A 27086-nucleotide genomic window follows, 5' to 3' on the forward strand; every position below is an offset into this window, starting at 1 on the left:
TAATTAACAGGAATCATACTAATTCTGCTCTGTACTCATCATTTGTTTTGTTTTAAGTTGTACATGGAGGATGTTTTAGCAGTCTCAATTTAGTGTTTGTCCCACTTTGTGAGTTCTTGGTTGTTGAGTGGTCCCCAGACCTCACAACCATAAAGGGCAATGGGTTCTATAACTGATTCAAACATTTTTGCCAGATCCTAATTGTGATGTCAAATGTTATGTTCCTTTGATGGCATAGATGGCCCTTCTTGCCTTCTCTCAGATCGTTCACAGCTTTGTGGAAGTTGGCTGTGGTGCTGATGTTTAGGTCGAGGTAGGTGTAATTTTTTGTGTGCTCTAGGGCAACTGTGTCTAGGTGGAATTTGAATTTGTGGTCCTGGCAACTGGACCTTTTTTGGAAAGTCTGATAGGGAGAGTGTGTGCAAGGGGGAGAAACAATGCATAGTGAAAGTGCAGGTGTGCTTGTGTAAAATGAACCTTCTCCTTATCATGGATAGGCTCATTGATTACTGTGGCAACTGCCTTTTGATTGGTCCCCTGTGATGAAAGGGCCTGGGCATGAGATATCCAGCCAGCACTCTTCAGTCTTTCTTTGGCAGGGCACAATATATCTCTTCTGTTGCCATGAGAACAGGCAGATTCTTCCCAGGAAACCTTCTTTCCTTGTCCCCTCCTGTCCTCCACTCATAACATTCCTTCCTTCCTGTCCTCCACTCTTAACATTTGGGCCAGATGGCAGGCAGAACTGATAAGGAGTTGTCCACCGTGACACACAGGCACACGTTCGCACTATGCAGGCAAGCACGCACGAGCAAGCGGATGAGAAGCACGCACGAGAAGCACGCACGCACGCACGCACGCACACACACACACACACACACACACACACAGCGGTCGGGGAGAGCAGTGAGGCTGCTGTTATTCCCCTCTGTGATGGCACAGGGAGTGATTTGTCTTACCGGATATCTGTTGGCCTTAGTGGCTATTATCTTCCAGCTATAATTGCCTAGTTTTCCACATGGCTGCTCTGCTGTCTGGAAGAAGGTGGTGCAGTAGGCCAGGCAGAGTACAGCACGGAGCAAGACACTCTGGGAGAACAGCAGGAGTCGGATAGGCCTAATGAGCTGGGTTAAAGGGATACTTCGGGATTTTGGCAATGAACTCTTTATCTTCTTCCCCAGAGTCAGATGAACTTGTGGATACCATTTTTATGTCTGTGTCCAGTATGAAGGAAGTTAAGAGGTAGTTCGGCGAGCCAATGCTAATTAGTGTTAGCGCAATGACTGGAAGTCTATGGGTATCTACTAGCATCGGAAGTTGATGAAGGGCCTCATTGCCAAAATTCCGAAGTATCCCTTTAAAGGCTGCTCCGCTCCGGACTCTGGGGAAAAATTGTGGAGAGGGGGATTTATCCAATTGTTTTGTTTGGGAGTTTATTTTTGTGACGACATGTTTCATTGGGAAATGAACGATTCAATTCCACCCACCAGTTTTTTGAAAACGCTGCCTGGAGAGAGAGAAAGACAGCTCAAATAAACCATAAGGTTATTCGGTGGATATATATCTTGAACCCTTTGTGGATATAGACAGCATATTGTAACCTATTTTATGATTTCTCTGTCTTGTTACTTTTATGTGATTTATTCCTTTCAGAATTAATAACCAGTTTTTGAATAAGTCTGATTACACTAAGATTGAACATGTTCAGTGTAGTCTACATTATCACTCTGACATTCCCCCCTCCTCTCAAACTCCCTTTATTAGTAATCTAGAGATTCTCTCCCAAGTCAGAGGCAGATGAGAAAGTACAATATTTACCCCCCCCCCCCCCCCCCCCCCCTCTGCTCTACTATGTCGTTATGGATGCAGCTCGCTATCATGCTTTTTAAACCATCTAAAGCTGTGTTGACCATTCGGGCTGGGAATTGCCACGGACCTCACAATACGATATTATCACAGTACTTATGTGCCAATACAATATGTATTGCGATTCTCACGATTCGATATGTATCGCTATTCAATATTGCCATTTGGTGTTCCAAACATTTTGCTCGCTATATAATCTGCTGCAGAGAGACAAGAGGGAGACATAATGAATATTTGTTTTGGTCAGTTAGGGAAATATAAGTGCTGAAAGCATGTTGGTTCACTATTTATAAAGAAGATGGAGAACAAGCTAAAGGATGAAAAATACTGGAGTTTTGGTACAGACGACTAGTGCTAGCTAACACTACCTAGCAAAACATAATATATTTTTTAACAAATCGATACTTGGAGTCAAAGTATCGATATGCTCTCATCCCAAATAATATTGCAATATCTAACTATAGATAAAAAAAAAAATATATATATATATATATATATATATATATATGTATTATAATATATTTTTTACCCATCTTATCAGATTTACATCAAGATGGCTTCCATGTACTGCTCCTAGTCCTGCTATAGTCAGAAAGAATGCTAAAGGCTTGATTTACAGTAACAAACAAAGACATTTGTCCTGTGTTTGTTCACAGCTGTTAGTTGTCTAACTGCTCCCCCTTTGGTGAACAGGTCAGAACTGTAGGCCTGTCTGTTCTTCCCCACTCACACTGCACACAGTAAGGCTTCAACAACATGTATGCTGAGCTTGTGACTGAATTTATCTTCCATTTTAAAGAACACACACAGAATAAATCTTGTGAACTCTATACCCTCCTCAGTATGTCTATATGAAAACAGAGAGGGGATTGCAATTCACAAGCTTATTCTTTCTTCTTCAGACAGACAAAGTAAAACTCATCCAGGGAAATACAATGGTTCGATCCCACAATGTAAATACTTCAAATAGAAATGTTTAGGCTAGATGAAATCTGATTTGGTTTTCAGTCATAATGACACGGTTGACAAAGATGGAATAGCCCTTAGTTGAAACGAGACATTTAGCCGACATCTCACCAACTCTCTGAAGACTAGAGCTGCTAAAGGTTAAGACGACCCTGCTAGATGGCTTTAGAGGCAGAAGGACTGTGTAATGTTTTCTCATTTAGCGTCGCTTGAGTAGCCCGAGGAAGTCATTGAATCAACACATCCTCTTACAGCAACACTCCTCTCTTTCTTTTCTTCTCTCCTCCTCTACACAACACATCCCCTGATTAATCTTAGTCCAACACACTGGTGGAAATGAGAACAAATTGAACCAATGAGAGGGGAAGGCTGCAGCTGTGTGTTTGTGCCAGCTCAGGTAGTCTTAGAGCTATAGAACATTGGAAGGTAGATGCCGTGATGACCTGCGGCCTCATTTATAACTGTTGTGTACATTTCACACTATATATCTGCACATGTTTCCGTTACAAATCAGACTTCTCCAGAAACCTTTCATGGTGCCGATAACGCCATTATTTGCTGTATACTTTGGTATTGGAATTAGGGCAAGACGGTACCTAAAGGAAATAGCAATGGCGAACTTGATCAAATGCCTTTGGAGGTGTTGGCAGAATGATTTATTTCGCAGTGACATTTGCTGTATCTGACAATTTCTGAAAGACAAAAAGGTTTTACTAATTATTGTGGACCTGTAAACAGTTTGAATTAAAGGTTTTGAATTTACTTTTTCCTGAACCTAAATATGCTTCATTGTCCGTGAAATCTGAAACATTGTATACTTCTGGGGGGTAAAAAGGTAAATACAGTAGGCCTTACGCACTTCCATGCAAAATATCAACTATGTTCACCTGCTATATTCTACTGTAAACCGAGGTTCCTTTCAGATCCGTATCCTAGAGCGAAAAGTAGAAATGATAATAGCCTTTCTAGTATGCACAATTTAAAGAAGAGATGTGCACGGTTGTTGTATGGCTACTATTCTGCAATGGTTGTGATTATATGTATTATGTTTATACATTTAAATATTGCCTATTCAAGAAATTTGACATTACAGTATTCCGCCGTAGCCTACAAACGTCAATGGAACAGGTGATCCGTCTGATCCTACCGTTAAATTGCTCTTTGGATCAGATCGCAAAATCCAATGAAATGAGAGATGGGACGAATGGTAGCCTATCCTAACTTGTTGTAGGCCTATAGATTATTTCACAAGTATGAAACCTTCACAGTCAGAAAAGGCGTAGAATTGATTCTGCAACGATCATGGAAATTAATGAATAGGAAATGGGTGGATATTTCAAATTACTTTAAAATGCATTGGTTTTGGCTCTTCTCACTAACGGAAAATGATTGCATCTTATTATATTTAGCTACCTATTTTTTTGTTATGAGTGAGGGTCATCATATATTCATAATTTGCACAAGGCTACTAGTCTACTTTTGCCTTCCTGCAATGTAATCCTTCAACCATTACAAGCTGTGCGTACACGTGGTCTACAGTTTGAGGGAGGATGAGCACTTTCTCACATCAAGTTCAGTTTTTATAAATGCCCATTTCTACGTGAAGGCCCCTAGTGAAGGACATTGGAACGGTTCCCCTTTTGTGTTTAGAGGTCAATCTGAAAGCTGAGATATTGTAAAGACCGGCCCCTACTGATACACACCAGTCATTACTCGTCGCCAAACCCACTGGCTCCAGGTCATCTACAAGACCCTGCTAGGTAAAGTCCCCCCTTATCTCAGCTCGCTGGTCACCATAGCAGCACTCACCTGTAGCACGCGCTCCAGCAGGTATCTCTCTGGTCACCCCCAAAACCAATTCCTCCTTTGGAATGACTGGAACGAACTACAAAATCTCTGAAACTGGAAACACTTATCTCCCTCACTAGCTTTAAGCACCAGCTGTCAGAGCAGCTCACAGATTACTGCACCTGTACATAGCCCATCTATAATTTAGCCCAAACAACTACCTCTTCCCCTACTGTATTTATTTATTTATTTTGCTCCTTTGCACCCCATTATTTCTATTTCTACTTTGCACATTATTCCACTGCATATCTACCATTCCAGTGTTTTACTTGCTATATTGTATTTACTTCGCCACCATGGCCTTTTTTGCCTTTATCTCCCTTATCTCACCTCATTTGCTCATATTGTATATAGACTTATTTTTCTACTGTATTATTGACTGTATGTTTGTTTTACTCCATGTGTAACTCTGTGTTGTTGTATGTGTCGAACTGCTTTGCTTTATCTTGGCCAGGTCGCAATTGTAAATGAGAACTTGTTCTCAACTTGCCTACCTGGTTAAATAAAGGTGGGGGAAAAAAACGTCACAATACCCCTCACCTAACCTCAGTCAGTCATGATTGAAATGTTCTGTCTCCTCACTACCTGCCCCTCATTCAGTTACACATTTGTTTTACTATCGTTGTGGAGTGCAAACAATTGATACCCATTCAAAATCCTATTTTCCTTAACTCCTAAACCTAACCCCTAAGCCTAAAATAGTCTTTTTCCTTTTGGGGACCAGCAAAATGTCCCCACTTGTCCGAATTGTCCTTGTTTTACTATCCTTGTGGGGACTTCTGGTCCACATAAGGATAGTATAACCCAAAACACACACACACCACTGAGACTCATGGTTCTGTCAGTGGCAGCAGCATAATCAGTGGAGCTGTCTGTTTCAGTAAGGTCACTTAGTTATTACCATGTAGTGCTGTCATTGGACACATGCCCTCCCAGGCTGTGGAGAGAGAAGAACGGAGTCACCTTGCTGTGCTGCACTCAGAGGGACGTCCATGGCACAGAGCCACTGCCACTCTGCTCTGTGGTGGGAGATTTGCATGCAGGCCGACAGAGGTGGATGAGAGCATTGTTCTGAGCTTTTACCCTGTCCTTCTCTCTGTCTCCCTGTAGTCCGAAATATTGTAGGGAATATGCACACACACACACACACACACACACACACACACACACACAGTCAATTGCACAAACTCCATAGTCTATGGTCACTTTTTGATGTAAAGTTTCCCATCCCATTCATTAGACAGCGTTGGGATAGTTTTACCAGAAATTCTTGACGCACCCAAATCTCCTACTGGTTTTGTTGTGTGTAGTAACTGTGATTTTGATGGCATCATGCAGAGCGTGCAAGAGCCAGTGTCTAAAGCCAGACTCTAGTTAATGGTCTCTGAAGCCTTGCCATCTGCTGTGTTTGGTCATTTCCTCTCTGTCCTGTCAATAATGTAATATCTGTTAGAACAATCTCCTCTGAGTCTGAGTGCAGTCAGACAGCAGAGCAAAGGCAGGAAACCTCTGCTCTGCCCTGGCAAAGATGGATGGGAGCACCGCATGCCTCCGATGAGATATACTTCCGTGATTGGTATTGACTGAGGCAACCCGTTCCACCAACACACACACACACACACACACACACACACACACACACACACACACACACACACACACACACACACACACACACACACACACACACACTACTCCCCCACAGAGGACTTTGAGATAGAAACACAATGTAATTTATGGCATCCATTAACTGCCCTCTGGGGTCCGGCCATTCCAGTCAGTCTATCTCTCAGTCCCAGTCAGCTGCCAATCAAATGTCAGGGAGGGTTACTGAGTGGAGGGGCATCATCACTTACAACACAGAGTGAAGAAGGGTGGTGTGTGTGTGTGTCTCACCTTGTTTTATCTCAGGGGAGGAGGGGAGTTGTTTGATCTTACTGCTCATGTGTCTCAGTGAGTTAATGCATTATTATGTCCACAGACCTAAAAGCCTGCCTCCACCTGCCTCTCTCTCTGTATGGGAGTCTATCCCAACCATAGACTCATCTTGCCCCAGGAGACCCCCCCCCCCCTCCCATGGATGCATTCTGTGTGTTCAGATCTTAACACCAGGCAGGCTCCCTCCATGTCTCCACATCCCCTGCTGTTGGAATGGAAACAAAGGACTCCTCCAATTAAGACACTGTTTGTCTGTCTGTGCACCGCCTTTTTGTGCTCGCTCTCTCACTTTCTCGCTCGCGTTCTCTCAATTCAATTCAAAGGGCTTTATTGGCATGGGAAACATGTTTACATTACCAAAGCAAGTGAAATAGATAATAAACAATCAAAAATGAACAGTAAACATTACTCTCACAAAAGTTTACAAGGAATATACATTTAAAATGTAATTATGGCTATGTACAGTGTTGTAACGATGTGCAAATAAAGTACAAAAGGGAAAATAAATAAACATTAATATGGGTTGTATTTACAATGGTGTTTGTTATTCACTGGTTGCCCTTTTTCTTTTGGTAACACGTCACAAGTTTTGCTGCTGTGATGGCACACTGTGGTACTTCACCCAATAGATATGGGAGTTTATCAAAATTGGATTTGTTGGTCTGTGTAATGTGAGTGAAATATGCATCTCTTATATGGTCATACATTTGGCAGGAGGTTAGGAAGTGCAGCTCAGTTTCCACCTCATTTTGTGGGCAGTGTGCACATAGCCTGTCTTCTCTTGAGAGCCACGTCTGCCTACGGCGGCCTTTCTCAATAGCAAGGCTATGAGTCTGTGCATAGCAAAGCTTTCCTTAAGTTTGGGTCAGTCAGAGTGGTCAGGTACTCTCTGTTTAGGACCAAATAGCATTCCAGTTGCCTCTGTTTTTTGTGTAATTCTTTCTAGTGTGTCAAGTAATTATCTTTTTGTTTTCTCATGATTTGGTTGGGTCTAATTGTGTTTCTGTCCTGGGGCTCTGTGGGGTCTGTGTTTGTGAACAGAGCCCCAGGACCAGCTTGCTTAGGGGACTCTCTTCTCCACGTTCATCTCTGTAGGTGATGGCTTTGTTATGGATGGTTTGGGAACCGCTTCCTTTTATATGGTTGTAGAATTTACCGTCTCTTCTAGAATTGGACAATTAGCAGGTATTGGCCTAATTCTGCTCTGCATGCATTATTTGGTGTTTTATGTTGTACACAGAGGATGTTTTTGCAGAATTCTGCATGTAGGGTCTAAATTTGTTTGTCCTATTTTGTGAATTCTTGGTTGGTGAGCGGACCCCAGACCTCACAACTAAGGTTGGAAAGGGTTCGAAACTTTCCGGTAGATTTTCCAAGGGATGTTAGGTCCTGGAATTTTAGGGAATTTTGCTTAAATTCATCAAAAATGTAGCTTATAACAGTGAACCTTTTTTGTGGGATACACATAATCTGTTTTCGAATATTTTGGTTAAACTTTCACCAATTCAATGGAATTGCAACCCTCTGCATGCACAGTGCATTCTTCCATCACATGTGCAGTGCATTCTTCCAGCACATGTACAGCTGATTCTCAAGATCTTGCACACTGAGATGCTATTGAGCCCACACTACTACACTGTCTGAGCCAAGGACTACATGCTTTCTGGTAAGTTTTGATTGCAATAATGGGTGGGGTGAATATATTTTAAATGACATACATAATTTTTTGTTAACTAGTAAATTGTAGCCTACAGCACAGTGTGTTTTAAATCATTTCTAACTTGTTAACAATTTCTGCGAGTTAGTTTTTGCTACCATGTGGGTTTTTAGCTTGCTTGAGCCTGCTAACTGAGGGTTAATTCACCTGTTTCCATAAATGTTTCATTTCAAAACATGTATCTTACAAAGGAGTTGTTTAATCTAACTGCTTAACTATTTATCTGTACATGGAATTATATTTGTTGTTTTTTTACTCATTTTTTTCTCATCTTTACAGGAAAATGCCACGGGCACTATCTGATGTGTAGAGATAATTCACTGCAGCTTATGTAGAAGGAAAATCTGTGTACATTTGTAAGTACTGTGCCAAATCATATGTGAAGAATGCAACAAAGATGCAGAATCATCTGGCCAAGTGCATAAAGTTCCCTCAGCATTCAAAACAAGCAACCTCTGATTAAAGTCCCTCTACTTCTATTCGAGGTGAAAATGATGAATCAGACACTTAATTGATAGCAACAGCTCATGGTCCTCCTGGAATCAGAAGTTTTTTTGACTCAATGGAGGAACGTAGTCAGAGATGCTGATGAATGTCTTGCTCGAACTGTGTATGCAACTGGTTCACCTCTGATGCTCACATGCAATGTGTATTGGAAGAGATTTCTGAATGTTCTTCGCCCAGCATATACCCCTCCAACCAGACATGCTTTATCTACTCATTTGCTGGGTGCAGAGTTCAAATGAAGGTCAAGCAAATCATAGAGAAAGCAGACTGTATTGCAATCATCTCTGATGGGTGGTCGAGGAATAATTAACTACATCTCCACCCCTCAACCAGTATTCTACAAGAGCACAGACACAAGGGACAACAGACACACCGGTCTCTACATTGCAGATGAGCTGAAGACAGTCATCAATGACCTTGGGCCACAGAAGGTACTTGCACTGGTGACAGACAATGCTGCGAACATGAAGGCTGCTTGGTCTAAAGTGGAGGAGTCCTACCCTCACATCACACCCATTGGCTGTGCTGCTCATGCATTGAATCTGCTCCTCAAGGACATCATGACACTGAAAACAATGGATACACTCTACAAGAGAGCCAAGGAAATGGTTAGGTAGGCAGGCTCATCAAGTTATAGCAGCAATCTACCTCACCAAGCAAAGTGAGAAGAATAAGAGCACCACATTGAAGCTGCCCAGTAACACCCATTGAGGTGGTGTTGTCATCATGTTTGACAGTCTCCTGGAAGGAAATTAGTCTCTCCAAGATATGGCCAAACCACAGTCTGCCGATATGGACAGCCCCATCAAGAGGATCCTCCTGGATGATGTATTTTGGGAGAGAGTGGTAAGCAGCCTGAAACTCCTGAAACCTATAGCAGTAGCCATTGCACGGATTGAGGGCGACAATGCCATCCTGTCTGATGTTCAGACTCTGCTTGCAGATGTAAGAGAAGAAATCCGTACTGCCCTGCCCACTTCACTGTTGCTCCAAGCAGAGGAAACTACAGTCCTGAAATACGTCAAAAAGCATGAAGACTTCTGCCTGAAGCCCATACACGCCACAGTGTACATGTTGGCCCCCAAGTATGCTGGCAAGAGCATCCTGTTTTAGTGCAGAGATCAACAAGGCCTATGGTGTCATCACTACTGTTTCTCGCCACCTTGGCCTGGATGAGGGCAAGGTTCTTGCAGTCTGGAGAAGTACACTTCCAAGCAAGGGCTTTGGGATGGAGATGCAATATGGCAGTCGTGCCAACATATCTCATCAGCCACCTGGTGGAAGGGACTTTGTGGATCTGAGGCTCTTTTGCCTCCATCATCCTCCATAACACCCCGGCCATCCTACAATCTAAGCTTGATGCCCTCAATATCACACAAATGATCAATGACCCCAAAGCCGTAAACACGGGCACCCTCATAGATATCATCCTAACCAACTTGCCCTCTAAATACACCTCTGCTGTTTTCATCCAAGATTTCTACTGTATTATTGACTGTATGTTTGTTTTACTCCATGTGTAACTATGTGTCAAACAGCTTTGCTTTATCTTGCCAGTTCGCAGTTGTAAATGAGAACTTGTTCTCAACTTGCCTACCTGGTTAAATAAAGGTGAAATAAATCAATAAAAAAAAAATATAAAAAAAAATACTCCAAATCCCACCAACATCAGCCGTGTCAGAGCGCAACTGGTCCTTGTTTGGGAACACACACCAAAGCACGCAACAGGCTGACCAATACAAGGGTTGAAAAATTGGTGGCCATCCGAGAAAATTTGAGGCTTTTTGAGCCAGACAACGAGCCATCCTCAACAAGGTTGGAAAGTGACAGTGAAGATGAGGCCTCAGAGTCTGATGTTCAAGAGGTGGACATTGAGGAGGTCCAGGGAGAAGACATGGAAGCCTGAGAGGAAGACAACCAAAGCTTTAGGTTCTAGACTATCATTTTACAGATGTATGTTGAAAATGTTTTGGGAGATGGATGGATCATTCAATATTCCCTTTCTTTTAAAATTTCTATTGGAAGGATTTCAGCATTTGCAATTATGTCTACTTATGATAAGGTAAAATGTTTGTTTCTGTCTCCATATGATATGGTAAATTTATCCAATGCAAAAAACATCTACATTTAAATGGTATTGATATTTGCGTATATTTCCGTTAATTCCCACGGAAAGTTTCCTCTTCTGAATATTCCCCCGAAATGTGCAACCCCACTCACAACCATAAAGGGCAATGGGTTCGCTAACTGATTCAAGTATTTTTTACCAGATCCTAATTGGGATATCTAATTTTATGTTCCTTTTGATGGCAACTTTGTGGAAGTTACCTGTGGCGCTGATGGTTAGGCAGAGATATGTGTCGTTTTTTGTGTGCTCTAGGGCAACGGTGTCTAGATGGAATTTGTGTTTGTCGTCCTGACAACTGGACCTTTTTTGGAACACCATTATTTTTGTCCTACTGAGATTTACGGTCAGGGCCCAGGTCTGACAGAATCTGTGCAGAAGATCTAGGTGCGGCTGTACATTTACATTTAAGTCATTTAGCAGACGCTCTTATCCAGAGCGACTTACAAATTGGAAAGTTCATACATATTCATCCTGGTCCCCCCGTGGGAATTGAACCCTGGTCCCCCGGTGGGAATTGAACCCACAACCCTGGCGTTGCAAGCGCCATGCTCTACCAACTGAGCCACACGGGCCCTCCCTGGTTGGGGACAGAAGCACCAGATCATCAGCAAACAGTAGATCATATGCTTCAGATTCTAGTGTGTGAGGCCGGGTGCTGCAGGTGGTTCTAGTGCCCTCGCCAATTTGTTGATACATACAGTGAGAGAGTTCAATCTTGGTTTCATCAGACCATGAGAACTCTCATGGTCTGAGAGTCTTTAAGGGATGTTTGGCAAACTCCAAGTGGGCTGTCATGCTTTTTACTGAGGAGTGGCTTTCACCTGGCCACTCTACCGTAAAGGCCTAATTGATGGAGTGCTGCAGAGATGGTTGTCCTTCTGGAAGGTTCTCTCTTCTCCACAGAGGAGCTCTGGAGCTCTGTCAGAGTGACCATTGGGTTCTTGTTCACCTCCCTGACTAAGGCTCTTCTCCCCCGATTGCTCAGTTTGGCCGGGTGGCAACAGTTTGCTGTTGATGCATTTCCCACGGTAGTTATTGGGATCAAATTTGTCTCCACTTTTGTAGATTGGAGTGATCAGTCCTTGGTTCCAAAGATTCCAAAGCCAAGGATGATGTTAAAGAGATTTAAATATTGCCCATTGGAATTTGTGGTCTGTATATTTTATCATTTTATTTAGGATACCATCAACACCACAGGCCTTTTTGAGTTGCAGTGTTAGTATTTTGTTCTTTAGTTCATTCAATGTAATTGGAGAATCCAGTGGGTTTTTGTTGTCTTTTAATAGCTGATTCTAAGATTTGAAATTGATCATGTATATGATGTTGCTGTTTGTTCTTTGTTATAGAGCCAAGAAGATGGTTTATCTCCGTTTTGGATAGATAACTCTTTGTTGTGTGATCTAGTTCCCCCAGAAGTGGTCAGATTCTATAGATTCTTAAATTACATTGAGCTGATTTCTGACGTGCTGTTCCTTTTTCGTATTCCTTTTTTCTCTCTCTCGCCCCCCCCCAGTCTTGTTGTATCAAAGCCATACATGTTGTCTCAGAACCCCTAATCGTCCCTTTTCCCACCCACCATATTATCCTTTCTTCCTGTTCCCCCACTCCTTCCTCAGTCTCCTCAGGTCTCGGCAACGTCGACTGTGTTGTGACTGTAGCGGAGGGGTTAGGGCTGTGAGAGCAGGGGGATGAAAGGAACGGGTCGGCGAGGGGGATGGACTGTGTTGTGACTGTAGCGGAGGGGTTAGGGCTGTGAGAGCAGGGGGATGGAGGGAACGGGTCGGCGAGGGGGATGGACTGTGTTGTGACTGTAGCGGAGGGGTTAGGGCTGTGAGAGCAGGGGGATGAAAGGAACGGGTCGGCGAGGGGGATGGACTGTGTTGTGACTGTAGCGGAGGGGTTAGGGCTGTGAGAGCAGGGGGATGGAGGGAACGGGTCGGCGAGGGGGATGGACTGTGTTGTGACTAGCGGAGGGGTTAGGGCTGTGAGAGCAGGGGGATGAAAGGAACGGGTCGGCGAGGGGGATGGACTGTGTTGTGACTAGCGGAGGGGTTAGGGCTGTGAGAGCAGGGGGATGAAAGGAACGGGTCGGCGAGGGGGATGGACTGTGTTGTGACTGTAGCGGAGGGGTTAGGGCTGTGAGAGCAGGGGGATGGAGGGAACGGGTCGGCGAGGGGGATGGACTGTGTTGTGACTGTAGCGGAGGGGTTAGGGCTGTGAGAGCAGGGGGATGAAAGGAACGGGTCGGCGAGGGGGATGGACTGTGTTGTGACTAGCGGAGGGGTTAGGGCTGTGAGAGCAGGGGGATGAAAGGAACGGGTCGGCGAGGGGGATGGACTGTGTTGTGACTGTAGCGGAGGGGTTAGGGCTGTGAGAGCAGGGGGATGAAAGGAACGGGTCGGCGAGGGGGATGGACTGTGTTGTGACTGTAGCGGAGGGGTTAGGGCTGTGAGAGCAGGGGGATGGAGGGAACGGGTCGGCGAGGGGGATGGACTGTGTTGTGACTGTAGCGGAGGGGTTAGGGCTGTGAGAGCAGGGGGATGGAGGGAACGGGTCGGCGAGGGGGATGGACTGTGTTGTGACTGTAGCGGAGGGGTTAGGGCTGTGAGAGCAGGGGGATGGAGGGAACGGGTCGGCGAGGGGGATGGACTGTGTTGTGACTGTAGCGGAGGGGTTAGGGCTGTGAGAGCAGGGGGATGGAGGGAACGGGTCGGCGAGGGGGATGGACTGTGTTGTGACTGTAGCGGAGGGGTTAGGGCTGTGAGAGCAGGGGGGTGGAGGGAACGGGTCGGCGAGGGGGATGGACTGTGTTGTGACTAGCGGAGGGGTTAGGGCTGTGAGAGCAGGGGGATGAAAGGAACGGGTCGGCGAGGGGGATGGACTGTGTTGTGACTAGCGGAGGGGTTAGGGCTGTGAGAGCAGGGGGATGAAAGGAACGGGTCGGCGAGGGGGATGGACTGTGTTGTGACTGTAGCGGAGGGGTTAGGGCTGTGAGAGCAGGGGGATGAAAGGAACGGGTCGGCGAGGGGGATGGACTGTGTTGTGACTGTAGCGGAGGGGTTAGGGCTGTGAGAGCAGGGGGATGGAGGGAACGGGTCGGCGAGGGGGATGGACTGTGTTGTGACTGTAGCGGAGGGGTTAGGGCTGTGAGAGCAGGGGGATGGAGGGAACGGGTCGGCGAGGGGGATGGACTGTGTTGTGACTGTAGCGGAGGGGTTAGGGCTGTGAGAGCAGGGGGATGGAGGGAACGGGTCGGCGAGGGGGATGGACTGTGTTGTGACTGTAGCGGAGGGGTTAGGGCTGTGAGAGCAGGGGGATGGAGGGAACGGGTCGGCGAGGGGGATGGACTGTGTTGTGACTGTAGCGGAGGGGTTAGGGCTGTGAGAGCAGGGGGATGGAGGGAACGGGTCGGCGAGGGGGATGGACTGTGTTGTGACTGTAGCGGAGGGGTTAGGGCTGTGAGAGCAGGGGGATGGAGGGAACGGGTCGGCGAGGGGGATGGACTGTGTTGTGACTGTAGCGGAGAGGTTAGGGCTGTGAGAGCAGGGGGATGGAGGGAACGGGTCGGCGAGGGGGATGGACTGTGTTGTGACTGTAGCGGAGGGGTTAGGGCTGTGAGAGCAGGGGGATGGAGGGAACGGGTCGGCGAGGGGGATGGACTGTGTTGTGACTGTAGCGGAGGGGTTAGGGCTGTGAGAGCAGGGGGGTGGAGGGAACGGGTCGGCGAGGGGGATGGACTGTGTTGTGACTGTAGCGGAGGGGTTAGGGCTGTGAGAGCAGGGGGATGGACTGTGTTGTGACTGTAGCGGAGGGGTTAGGGCTGTGAGAGCAGGGGGATGAAAGGAACGGGTCGGCGAGGGGGATGGACTGTGTGGTGACTGTAGCGGAGGGGTTAGGGCTGTGAGAGCAGGGGGATGGAGGGAACGGGTCGGCGAGGGGGATGGACTGTGTTGTGACTAGCGGAGGGGTTAGGGCTGTGAGAGCGGGGGATGGAGGGAACGGGTCGGCGAGGGGGATGGACTGTGTTGTGACTGTAGTGGAGGGGTTAGGGCTGTGAGAGCAGGGGGAAGAAAGGAACGGGTCGGCGAGGGGGATGGACTGTGTTGTGACTGTAGCGGAGGGGTTAGGGCTGTGAGAGCAGGGGGATGAAAGGAACGGGTCGGCGAGGGGGATGGACTGTGTTGTGACTAGCGGAGGGGTTAGGGCTGTGAGAGCAGGGGGGTGGAGGGAACGGGTCGGCGAGGGGGATGGACTGTGTTGTGACTGTAGCGGAGGGGTTAGGGCTGTGAGAGCAGGGGGATGAAAGGAACGGGTCGGCGAGGGGGATGGACTGTGTTGTGACTGTAGCGGAGGGGTTAGGGCTGTGAGAGCAGGGGGGTGGAGGGAACGGGTCGGCGAGGGGGATGGACTGTGTTGTGACTAGCGGAGGGGTTAGGGCTGTGAGAGCAGGGGGGTGGACTGTGTTGTGACTGTAGCGGAGGGGTTAGGGCTGTGAGAGCAGGGGGATGGAGGGAACGGGTCGGCGAGGGGGATGGACTGTGTTGTGACTGTTGAGGAGGGGTTAGGGCTGTGAGAGCAGGGGGATGGAGGGAACGGGTCGGCGAGGGGGATGGACTGTGTTGTGACTGTAGCGGAGGGGTTAGGGCTGTGAGAGCAGGGGGATGGAGGGAACGGGTCGGCGAGGGGGATGGACTGTGTTGTGACTGTAGCGGAGGGGTTAGGGCTGTGAGAGCAGGGGGATGGAGGGAACGGGTCGGCGAGGGGGATGGACTGTGTTGTGACTGTAGCGGAGGGGTTAGGGCTGTGAGAGCAGGGGGATGGAGGGAACGGGTCGGCGAGGGGGATGGACTGTGTTGTGACTGTAGCGGAGGGGTTAGGGCTGTGAGAGCAGGGGGATGGAGGGAACGGGTCGGCGAGGGGGATGGACTGTGTTGTGACTGTAGCGGAGGGGTTAGGGCTGTGAGAGCAGGGGGATGGAGGGAACGGGTCGGCGAGGGGGATGGACTGTGTTGTGACTGTAGCGGAGGGGTTAGGGCTGTGAGAGCAGGGGGATGGAGGGAACGGGTCGGCGAGGGGGATGGACTGTGTTGTGACTGTAGTGGAGGGGTTAGGGCTGTGAGAGCAGGGGGATGGTGGGAACGGGTCGGCGAGGGGGATGGACTGTGTTGTGACTGTAGCGGAGGGGTTAGGGCTGTGAGAGCAGGGGGATGGAGGGAACGGGTCGGCGAGGGGGATGGACTGTGTTGTGACTGTAGCGGAGGGGTTAGGACTGTGAGAGCAGGGGGATGAAAGGAACGGGTCGGCGAGGGGGATGGACTGTGTTGTGACTGTAGCGGAGGGGTTAGGGCTGTGAGAGCAGGGGGATGGAGGGAACGGGTCGGCGAGGGGGATGGACTGTGTTGTGACTGTAGCGGAGGGGTTAGGGCTGTGAGAGCAGGGGGATGGAGGGAACGGGTCGGCGAGGGGGATGGACTGTGTTGTGACTGTAGCGGAGGGGTTAGGGCTGTGAGAGCAGGGGGATGAAAGGAACGGGTCGGCGAGGGTGATGGACTGTGTTGTGACTAGCGGAGGGGTTAGGGCTGTGAGAGCAGGGGGATGGACTGTGTTGTGACTGTAGCGGGGGGGTTAGGACTGTGAGAGCAGGGGGATGAAAGGAACGGGTCGGCGAGGGGGATGGACTGTGTTGTGACTAGCGGAGGGGTTCGGGCTGTGAGAGCAGGGGGATGGACTGTGTTGTGACTGTAGCGGAGGGGTTAGGGCTGTGAGAGCAGGGGGATGGAGGGAACGGGTCGGCGAGAGGGATGGACTGTGTTGTGACTGTAGCGGAGGGGTTAGGGCTGTGAGAGCAGGGGGATGGAGGGAACGGGTCGGCGAGGGGGATGGACTGTGTTGTGACTGTAGCGGAGGGGTTAGGGCTGTGAGAGCAGGGGGATGAAAGGAACGGGTCGGCGAGGGGGATGGACTGTGTTGTGACTAGCGGAGGGGTTAGGGCTGTGAGAGCAGGGGGATGGAGGGAACGGGTCGGCGAGGGGGATGGACTGTGTTGTGACTGTAGCGGAGGGGTTAGGGCTGTGAGAGCAGGGGGATGGAGGGAACGGGTCGGCGAGGGGGATGGACTGTGTTGTGACTGTAGCGGAGGGGTTAGGGCTGTGAGAGCAGGGGGATGGAGGGAACGGGTCGGCGAGGGGGATGGACTGTGTTGTGACTGTAGCGGAGGGGTTAGGGCTGTGAGAGCAGGGGGATGGAGGGAACGGGTCGGCGAGGGGGATGGACTGTGTTGTAACTGTAGCGGAGGGGTTAGGGCTGTGAGAGCAGGGGGATGAAAGGAACGGGTCGGCGAGGGGGATGGACTGTGGTGACTGTAGCGGAGGGGTTAGGGCTGTGAGAGCAGGGGGGTGGAGGGAACGGGTCGGCGAGGGGGATGGACTGTGTTGTGACTGTAGCGGAGGGGTTAGGGCTGTGAGAGCAGGGGGATGAAAGGAACGGGTCGGCGAGGGGGATGGACTGTGGTGACTGTAGCGGAGGGGTTAGGGCTGTGAGAGCAGGGGGATGGAGGGAACGGGTAGGCGAGGGGGATGGACTGTGTTGTGACTGTAGCGGAGGGGTTAGGGCTGTGAGAGCAGGGGGATGGAGGGAACGGGTCGGCGAGGGGGATGGACTGTGTTGTGACTGTAGCGGAGGGGTTAGGGCTGTGAGAGCAGGGGGATGAAAGGAACGGGTCGGCGAGGGGGATGGACTGTGTTGTGACTGTAGCGGAGGGGTTAGGGCTGTGAGAGCAGGGGGATGGAGGGAACGGGTCGGCGAGGGGGATGGACTGTTGTGACTAGCGGAGGGGTTAGGGCTGTGAGAGCAGGGGGATGGAGGGAACGGGTCGGCGAGGGGGATGGACTGTGTTGTGACTAGCGGAGGGGTTAGGGCTGTGAGAGCAGGGGGATGGAGGGAACGGGTCGGCGAGGGGGATGGACTGTGTTGTGACTGTAGCGGAGGGGTTAGGGCTGTGAGAGCAGGGGGATGAAAGGAACGGGTCGGCGAGGGGGATGGACTGTGTTGTGACTAGCGGAGGGGTTAGGGCTGTGAGAGCAGGGGGATGGAGGGAACGGGTCGGCGAGGGGGATGGACTGTGTTGTGACTGTAGCGGAGGGGTTAGGGCTGTGAGAGCAGGGGGATGGAGGGAACGGGTCGGCGAGGGGGATGGACTGTGTTGTGACTGTAGCGGAGGGGTTAGGGCTGTGAGAGCAGGGGGATGGAGGGAACGGGTCGGCGAGGGGGATGGACTGTGTTGTGACTGTAGCGGAGGGGTTAGGGCTGTGAGAGCAGGGGGATGAAAGGAACGGGTCGGCGAGGGGGATGGACTGTGTTGTGACTGTAGCGGAGGGGTTAGGGCTGTGAGAGCAGGGGGATGGAGGGAACGGGTCGGCGAGGGGGATGGACTGTGTTGTGACTGTAGCGGAGGGGTTAGGGCTGTGAGAGCAGGGGGATGGAGGGAACGGGTCGGCGAGGGGGATGGACTGTGTTGTGACTAGCGGAGGGGTTAGGGCTGTGAGAGCAGGGGGATGGAGGGAACGGGTCGGCGAGGGGGATGGACTGTGTTGTGACTGTAGCGGAGGGGTTAGGGCTGTGAGAGCAGGGGGATGAAAGGAACGGGTCGGCGAGGGGGATGGACTGTGTTGTGACTAGCGGAGGGGTTAGGGCTGTGAGAGCAGGGGGATGGAGGGAACGGGTCGGCGAGGGGGATGGACTGTGTTGTGACTAGCGGAGGGGTTAGGGCTGTGAGAGCAGGGGGATGGAGGGAACGGGTCGGCGAGGGGGATGGACTGTGTTGTGACTGTAGCGGAGGGGTTAGGGCTGTGAGAGCAGGGGGATGGAGGGAACGGGTCGGCGAGGGGGATGGACTGTGTTGTGACTGTAGCGGAGGGGTTAGGGCTGTGAGAGCAGGGGGATGGAGGGAACGGGTCGGCGAGGGGGATGGACTGTGTTGTGACTGTAGCGGAGGGGTTAGGGCTGTGAGAGCAGGGGGGTGGAGGGAACGGGTCGGCGAGGGGGATGGACTGTGTTGTGACTAGCGGAGGGGTTAGGGCTGTGAGAGCAGGGGGGTGGAGGGAACGGGTCGGCGAGGGGGATGGACTGTGTTGTGACTAGCGGAGGGGTTAGGGCTGTGAGAGCAGGGGGATGAAAGGAACGGGTCGGCTAGGGGGATGGACTGTGTTGTGACTGTAGCGGAGGGGTTAGGGCTGTGAGAGCAGGGGGATGGAGGGAACGGGTCGGCGAGGGGGATGGACTGTGTTGTGACTGTAGCGGAGGGGTTAGGGCTGTGAGAGCAGGGGGATGGAGGGAACGGGTCGGCGAGGGGGATGGACTGTGTTGTGACTGTAGCGGAGGGGTTAGGGCTGTGAGAGCAGGGGGATGGAGGGAACGGGTCGGCGAGGGGGATGGACTGTGGTGACTGTAGCGGAGGGGTTAGGGCTGTGAGAGCAGGGGGATGGAGGGATGATGTGGGTGGGATCACTCCTGTTTATGATATATATTTCCCTTCTGTTATCGCGACAACCACTCCTTCTGTGCTAACAGAAAATCAGGAGGAGAGAGAGGGAAGAGACCGAGACAGAGACGGGGTGGTTGACTGTGTTTGAGAGGCGTTTTAATATGAGGATTGAAACAGGGATATGCTTCAGTTGACCAGCTGTCTGGTGATGCTGCTGTGTCCACAGGCTACACAGCAACATCAACCAAAGGGGTGTGCACTGAGCTACCCTACAGAGCAACATCAACCAAAGGGGTGTGCACTGAGCTACCCTACAGAGCAACATCAACCAAAGCGGTGTGCACTGAGCTACCCTACAGAGCAACATCAACCAAAGGGGTGTGCACTGAGCTACCCTACAGAGCAACATCAACCAAAGGGGTGTGCACTGAGTTATACTCGAGAGTGAATAGCCGGAAACAAGGAAAGCAGCCTCCGGTTGCAAGTTTTCCTGCTTGTTTACAGTTGGTTAAGTGCCAAATTGTTATTTTTCTTGTCCTGAGGTGGAATGTTTACAACAGTCACGATAACAGCTGAAAACTGCCTCGGAGGTAGAAGGGTCAGCATTTGACCATCTGCTATTCCAAGATGGGTGAGCAATGGGTTGAGACTTCCACTGTGCTCAAGTCAGCACACCATTTGTTGTTGATGAAGATGCAAACTCCTCCCTTAGGGCTGGGCGGTATACCGTATTTTACTATAGACCGGTATTGATGCATTGACCGGTTTGGGTTTTTACATGACCTTTTATAACAAAGAGCGAGCACAGAAAACACAGACTGAGAGAGCACAGAAAACACAGACTGAGAGAGCACAGAAAACACAGACTGAGAGAGCACAGAAAACACAGACTGAGAGAGCACAGAAAACACAGACTGAGAGAGCACAGAAAACACAGACTGAGAGAGCACAGAAAACACAGACTGAGAGGAGAGAGCACAGAAAACACAGACTGAGAGAGCACAGAAAACACAGACTGAGAGAGCACAGAAAACACAGACTGAGAGAGCACAGAAAACACAGACTGAGAGAGCACAGAAAACACAGACTGAGAGAGCACAGAAAACACAGACTGAGAGAGCACAGAAAACACAGACTGAGAGAGCACAGAAAACACAGACTGAGAGAGCACAGAAAACACAGACTGAGAGAGCACAGAAAACACAGACTGAGAGAGCACAGAAAACACAGACTGAGAGAGCACAGAAAACACAGACTGAGAGAGCACAGAAAACACAGACTGAGAGAGCACAGAAAACACAGACTGAGAGAGCACAGAAAACACAGCCTGAGAGAGCACAGAAAACACAGCCTGAGAGAGCACAGAAAACACAGCCTGAGAGAGCACAGAAAACACAGCCTGAGAGAGCACAGAAAACACAGCCTGAGAGAGCACAGAAAACACAGCCTGAGAGAGCACAGAAAGCACAGCCTGAGAGAGCACAGAAAGCACAGCCTGAGAGAGCACAGAAAGCACAGCCTGAGAGAGCACAGAAAGCACAGCCTGAGAGAGCACAGAAAACACAGCCTGAGAGAGCACAGAAAACACAGCCTGAGAGAGCACAGAAAACACAGCCTGAGAGAGCACAGAAAACACAGCCTGAGAGAGCACAGAAAACACAGCCTGAGAGAGCACAGAAAACACAGACAGAGCACAGGCAGAGACACAGAGAGAGAGAGACAGGCAGACAGAGAGAGAGAGAGAGAGGCATACAGCGACACACAGATAGATAGAGAGGCAGACAGAGACGCACAGGGAGAGGCAGACAAGCAGGGAGAGGCAGACAGGCAGAGAGAGGCAGACAGGCAGAGAGAGGCAGACAGGCAGAGAGAGGCAGACAGGCAGAGAGAGGCAGACAGGCAGAGAGAGGCAGACAGGCAGAGAGAGGCAGACAGGCAGAGAGAGGCAGACAGGCAGAGAGAGGCAGACAGGCAGAGAGAGGCAGACAGGCAGAGAGAGGCAGACAGGCAGAGAGAGGCAGACAGGCAGAGAGAGGCAGACAGGCAGAGAGAGGCAGACAGGCAGAGAGAGGCAGACAGGCAGAGAGAGGCAGACAGGCAGAGAGAGGCAGACAGAGGCATGACAGGCAGACAGAGAGAGAGAGCGAGAGAGGGGCTCTCTGTGTTGATGTGTGGGTGCTCTGCTGTACCATTTGTGGTGTGTGTGAGATTGAGTGAGTGTATGTGTGTTTTTCTCTGTGCCGTAGCTGCCTTTCTCTCGGCTGTGACTCTGGCTCTGTGCTGCTGCTGTGCGTTTCTCTCCCTGCCTGTCTCTGACACTATGATTTTCTGCAACCATTTAGGTGAATACAAGAAAGACGAACTCCTGGAGGCAGCTAGGTGAGTGCAAGCTTGAAATCTCCCCTGTCATCTTCCCTCAGTCTTTCGCTACCTCCTTTATTCTCTCTCCCTTCTCCCCTCCATCATTAGCAGACATGTGTTGTGAAAGGGCTGTGCATGTGGTTTGGGAGTGCTGGTGCACGGCACGGGTTGTTATGGTGAAGGGATGTGTGTGTGTGACCAGAGACCCTCTGTGGAACCAGAGGGGATTATTAGAGGTTTAACAACAGAGGGCTGGAGAGACCCTCTGGCCCGACGGCAGCATTGATTCAGAGGGGTCATCATCAATCTCCATGGCTGTTATGACTGATGAAACAACATTGCCGATAACGTGGTAGGTATATATTCCTGATGTGCCAGTGGGTTCCTAGTTTACACAGACATCCCTGAAGAGGTGCGCCCTGGGAAGGAGGAGTGATGCCCTGAGAGAGGAAGATGAGACATCCTCATCTATCTGCTGAGATATTCCCTGGTCTCCCGCTCTGTGTCCTCCCTGCTCCATATGCTCCTGTTCTGCTGCCTGCCCTGCACCCTGACTCCATCTGCCCTCTGGGAACTCCTGTCATGTCGACTACAAGCATGAGGGGATCTCTCTCTCTCTGTCTTTTCTTCCTACAAATGAAGAACACACATAGGCTGCCCCACAATGGCTGTTCTGGTCGCCCCACATAGACACAGTTTCCTCCCCAGAGTGGACACCCCAGCATAACAAAAGGCTGTTACAGTTCAGAGGAGTGCTGTGAGCCACCCAGCATTTCCTGTGGAGCAAGGCATGTCTGTCACATTCAGCTCATTATACTGAAGTGGCTGCCTTTTGTGTTGGTTCTAGCCTGGCGTTCTAACCAGGCCCTACTAGACGACATGAAATCAGTGTTTGATGACTCAATCAGAATGCGCTCTGGGGGAATAAATGGAGGCAGAGATGAGGACTATAAAGACTCGGGGCCGGTTGAAACCATGATCAGAGGGGTTACCATGGAGGATAATATAATGTACCACGCACTGTGTCCATAACAAGCCAATATACTGTATGGATCTCCTTCCATCCTGGGCTTTCAGTGCTACTAATGAAGACAAGGCCTGGTATTGATTATTCTACATTAAGAAATAAGGCTCTTCTGAGATGTCAGTTATCATAGAGGGAAGGAAACACACACACGCGCACACACACACTCTCGCACAGGCGCCTCTCCCTAGCAGCTAGCTTTAAACATGTGGCCTCCACTCTGTGCTAAACCTGGGGATGCTATTGTGCATTTAAATGAAGGATCTCTTGTTTTTACTTCAGGCCACTTTACTGTCGGAAGGAGAAGAGAAGCGGAGAAAGAGACAAGCAGAAGAAAGCAAAGCCACTGGCTGTGAATGCATCTTCACGGAAGGGACTTTGGCGAAGCTTGGTACAGGGAGAACGAGAGAGGAGAAAGAGGGGGGGAGAGAAGAAATAACCTTTTCTTTCTTTCTCTGACGGCCTTTAGCGACGTCATCTGGGTAAATCAGTGACTGGCCGGCTTCGCTGCCGTGATAGCACATCCTGACTGGGCCTCCCGTGACCGTGCCTCGGCACCGGTCACCAACTCCAGGAGGCAGCGGACATCCCTAATAAATAAACTCCCTGAGCATGCCAACATTATGACTGGCTGGCATGGCAGCCCTGATCAAGAACAGAACAGGCAGCAGGGCTACTGGTACCGGCCAAAGGGTGAAGAGACCCGAGGACAGAGGAGAATGAGAAGGACACGGCACAGCAGTAGGGCCTTACTGGAGTTTGCTCTGTTGTCCGTCCATATTCAGGACTGTCTTTTACCCCGGGCCCTGGCTCTTTCTGTGGATCTATGGAAATACCATGCAGTCACACTGACACCTGGGAGGGGAGAGGATGGCCCTTGGCTTCAGGGACCCTGGCAGGAGATGCTGAAGCTCCATATGGCTCCTGACCACCATGAACCATCACGCTGCATCAGACCTCATTGCCGGTTGTTTAGTGTGTGTTCAGTCTGTGTATTGTGTTCAGGGATGGAAGAATAGAATAACACAGGAAAAACCTCCGCAGCAGGTAGAGTGGAGATGCTGACTCAGATATCCGGAAGCCTTGTCTCTGAATCTCTCTACAGCCATGCATAGCCTTTGGCAAAGAATACATCTCTTTTGGCATAAGGAAAGAATTTACACTGCATCAGTGTTTTTCACCGTTGTCTGTTATCTAACAATCTTTCTTGACCAGTGTAGTCAGAGTTACTGGCCTGGTTTAGACTGCAGACAAAATGCTCTTTAGGTCTCTGTTCTGTACATTTTGGAACACAAGCTTTCCACTTTCCTTGCCTATTCTTTTGTTATCCTTTTTTAGTTAAAGATACTGAAAAGATATCTAAAGATACTACTACATTTCCCCTTCTCTTTCTCGCTCACTCGCTCGGCTATATCTATATCTTTTAGTTTTTTCTCTCCATGTTTTGTTCCGCTGCAGGAGTGGAAATGAAGAGAAGCTCATGGCCCTGCTCACTCCATTAAACGTCAACTGCCATGCAAGTGACGGCCGCAAGGTAAGAGTTGGCTCAGTCAGAACACGCGTGTCTGTACACACACACACCACTGTTACTCAAGCAATCTTCGCTTAAACCGTGATATTCAAACCAATTTGTATAGTGGAATGGACCGTTGCTCCAATACAATCAAGTACATTTGAAATAGTCATTGACCTATACTTGACAATACAAAAAATATATATATTTAACCTTAATTTAACAAGGCAAGACAATTAAAAATACATTCTTATTTATAATAATGGCTTAGCAAGTGGCAAAAGGCCTCCTGTGGGGACGGGGGATGGGATTAAGAATAAAATGCATATCAAAACACACATCACGACAAAAGAGACAACATGGTTGCAGCACAAAAAAGTGCAGACTGTCGGCTTTAATTTGAGGGTATTTTCATCCATATCGGGTGAACCCTTTAGAAGTGTTTTGTCCGTAGTACAATACTTTTGGAGCTCACTGTATGTACAGGGCATTCAGGAAGTATTCAGACCCCTTCCCTTTTTGCTGCATTTTGTTACGTTACAACCTTATTCTAAAATTGATTAAATGTTTTTTTTCTCATCAATCTACACACAATACCCCACAATGACAAAGCAAAAACAGGTTTTTAGAAATATTTGCAAATGTATTAAAAAGGAAAAACAGAAATACCTTATTTACATAAGTATTCAGACTGTTTGCTATGAGACTTGAAATTTAGATCAGGTGCATTCTGTTTCCATTGATCATCCTTGAGATGTTTCAACAACTTGATTGGAGTCCACCTGTGGTAAATTCAATTGATTGGACGTGATTTGGAAAGGCACACACATGTCTATGTAAGGTCCCACAGTTGACAGTGCATGTCAGAGCAAAAACAAAGCCATGAGGTCCAGAGCTCCTCTGTGGAGATGGGAGAACCTTCCAGAAGAACAATCATCTCTGCAGCACTCCACCAATCAGGCCTTTATGGTAGAGGGGCCAGATGGAAGCCACTCCTCAGTAAAAGTCACATGACAGCCCGCAGTTTGCCAAAAGGCCCCTAAAGGACTCTGACCATGAGAAACATGATTCTCTGATCTGATGAAACCAATATTGAACTCTTTGGCCTGAATGCCAAGCGTCACGTCTGGAGGAAACCTGGCACCAACGGTGAAGCATGTTGGTGGAAGCATCATGTTGTGGGGATGTTATTCAGTGGCAGGGACTGGGAGACTAGTCAGGATCGAGGGAAAGATGAACTGAGCAAAGTACAGAGATCCTTGATAAAAACCTGCTCCAGAGCTCTCAGGACCTCAGACTGGGGTGAAGGTTTACCTTCCAACAGGACAACAACCCTAAGCACACAGCCAAGACAACGCAGGAGTGGCTTCGGGATAAGTCTCTAAATGTCCTTGAGTGGCCCAACCAGAGCCCAGACTTGAACCTGATTGAACATCTCTGGAGAGACCTGAAAATAGCTGTGCAGCGACGCTCCCCATCCAACCTGACAGAACTTTAGAGCATCTGCAGAGAAGTATGAGAGAGACTCCCCAAATACAGTTATGCCAAGCTTGTAGAGCCATACACTAGAATACTTGAGGCTGTAATCGCTGCGAAAGGTGCTTCAACAAAGTACTGAGTAAAGGGTCTGAATACTTATGTATATGTGCTATTTCAGTGTTTTATTTTTTATACATTTCTAAAAAACGTTTTTGGTTTGTCATTATGGGGTATTGTGTGTAGATTGATGAGGGGAAAAAACTATTTAGTACATTTTAGAATAAGACTGTAACGTAGCAAAATGTGGAAAAAGTCAAGGGTTCTGAATATTTTTATAATGGTGTGTATAGACTGTATGGACAGTATATGAATAGAAGGTGTGTACAGCAGTAGTTATTTAGGATGAGCCTTGACTAGAATACATGACTAGATACTCATAGTTGATACCTGGCTACAGCTCCATGCTGTGATGTCCAGCATATTCAAACATTCCAGTTCTCTCAGAAAGTAAGCTTCCTGGGAATAATGTAGAGGGATTTATTTTGGGATCTGTGAGGGATTCCACAGTGAGATTCCATTCTTTGTATTCCCACACCACAGCAGTGTACTGTAGGTTGTAATTATGGCTATTGTGTGAGCAGTTAGCGTTGAATGACTCCTGATTGTCATTCACCCCTGGCTGTGTTGCCACTGTTGTGGCGTAGTACCTCTGCATCCTGTCCCTGTCTGCTTCAGAAGGAATGCAATGACATTTTGATTTGAATTGATTTCCGTGAGGGTGTGATGACAACGATAATGATAATCGAGACAATGATGCATATTAAAATTCAAATGAAGCTTTCACAAAGTTTGTCTCCATCTTCCTCTCAAGTCCCTCTTCTTTATTTCCTCGTTTTCCTTTTAATTAAAGTGGCTCCGACTCTTCCTCCCTGGATAATTCTCTGCCTGACTGTGAGCGGTGCTGTTCCACTGGCGTGGCAGTGTGGATGTTTATCGCTGGGCTGTGTAGGCCAGAGTCACTGCCCTCTAATATGGCTCTGCAGGGTGCAGTATTCCTGCCTGCCGGTCGGTTGGTCGCTCCCCAGACCTCAGTGTTTATGAACAGAGGGAATGTCTTCTCTTTTACAGTCTCTCTGTGCTAATGAGTTGCTGTGTGCCGGACAATACAGCATGTGGATACAGAGATGCTGTTCTAATGCCGATGAGAGGGTTGCTCCTACTAGTTACATTGCTTTGTGTTGAGTCCTCAGACTCTGT

At 49.0% G+C, this 27086-nt stretch overlaps 1 protein-coding gene across 1 annotated transcript in view; it reads left to right on the plus strand.

Moving 5' to 3' along the window:
* The window catches only part of LOC120044982 (poly [ADP-ribose] polymerase tankyrase-1-like), a 138010-nt gene that overhangs the window by 55967 nt on the left and 54957 nt on the right, over positions 1-27086 (plus strand). Inside the window, exons 4-5 of the mRNA XM_038989773.1 lie at positions 21795-21831; positions 24296-24371. Coding sequence (XP_038845701.1) covers positions 21795-21831; positions 24296-24371 — 113 coding nt within the window. The remainder of the gene's footprint in view (positions 1-21794; positions 21832-24295; positions 24372-27086) is intronic.

The sequence above is a fragment of the Salvelinus namaycush genome, chromosome 3 (assembly GCF_016432855.1).
Source record: "Salvelinus namaycush isolate Seneca chromosome 3, SaNama_1.0, whole genome shotgun sequence".
Classification (NCBI taxonomy): domain Eukaryota; kingdom Metazoa; phylum Chordata; class Actinopteri; order Salmoniformes; family Salmonidae; genus Salvelinus; species Salvelinus namaycush.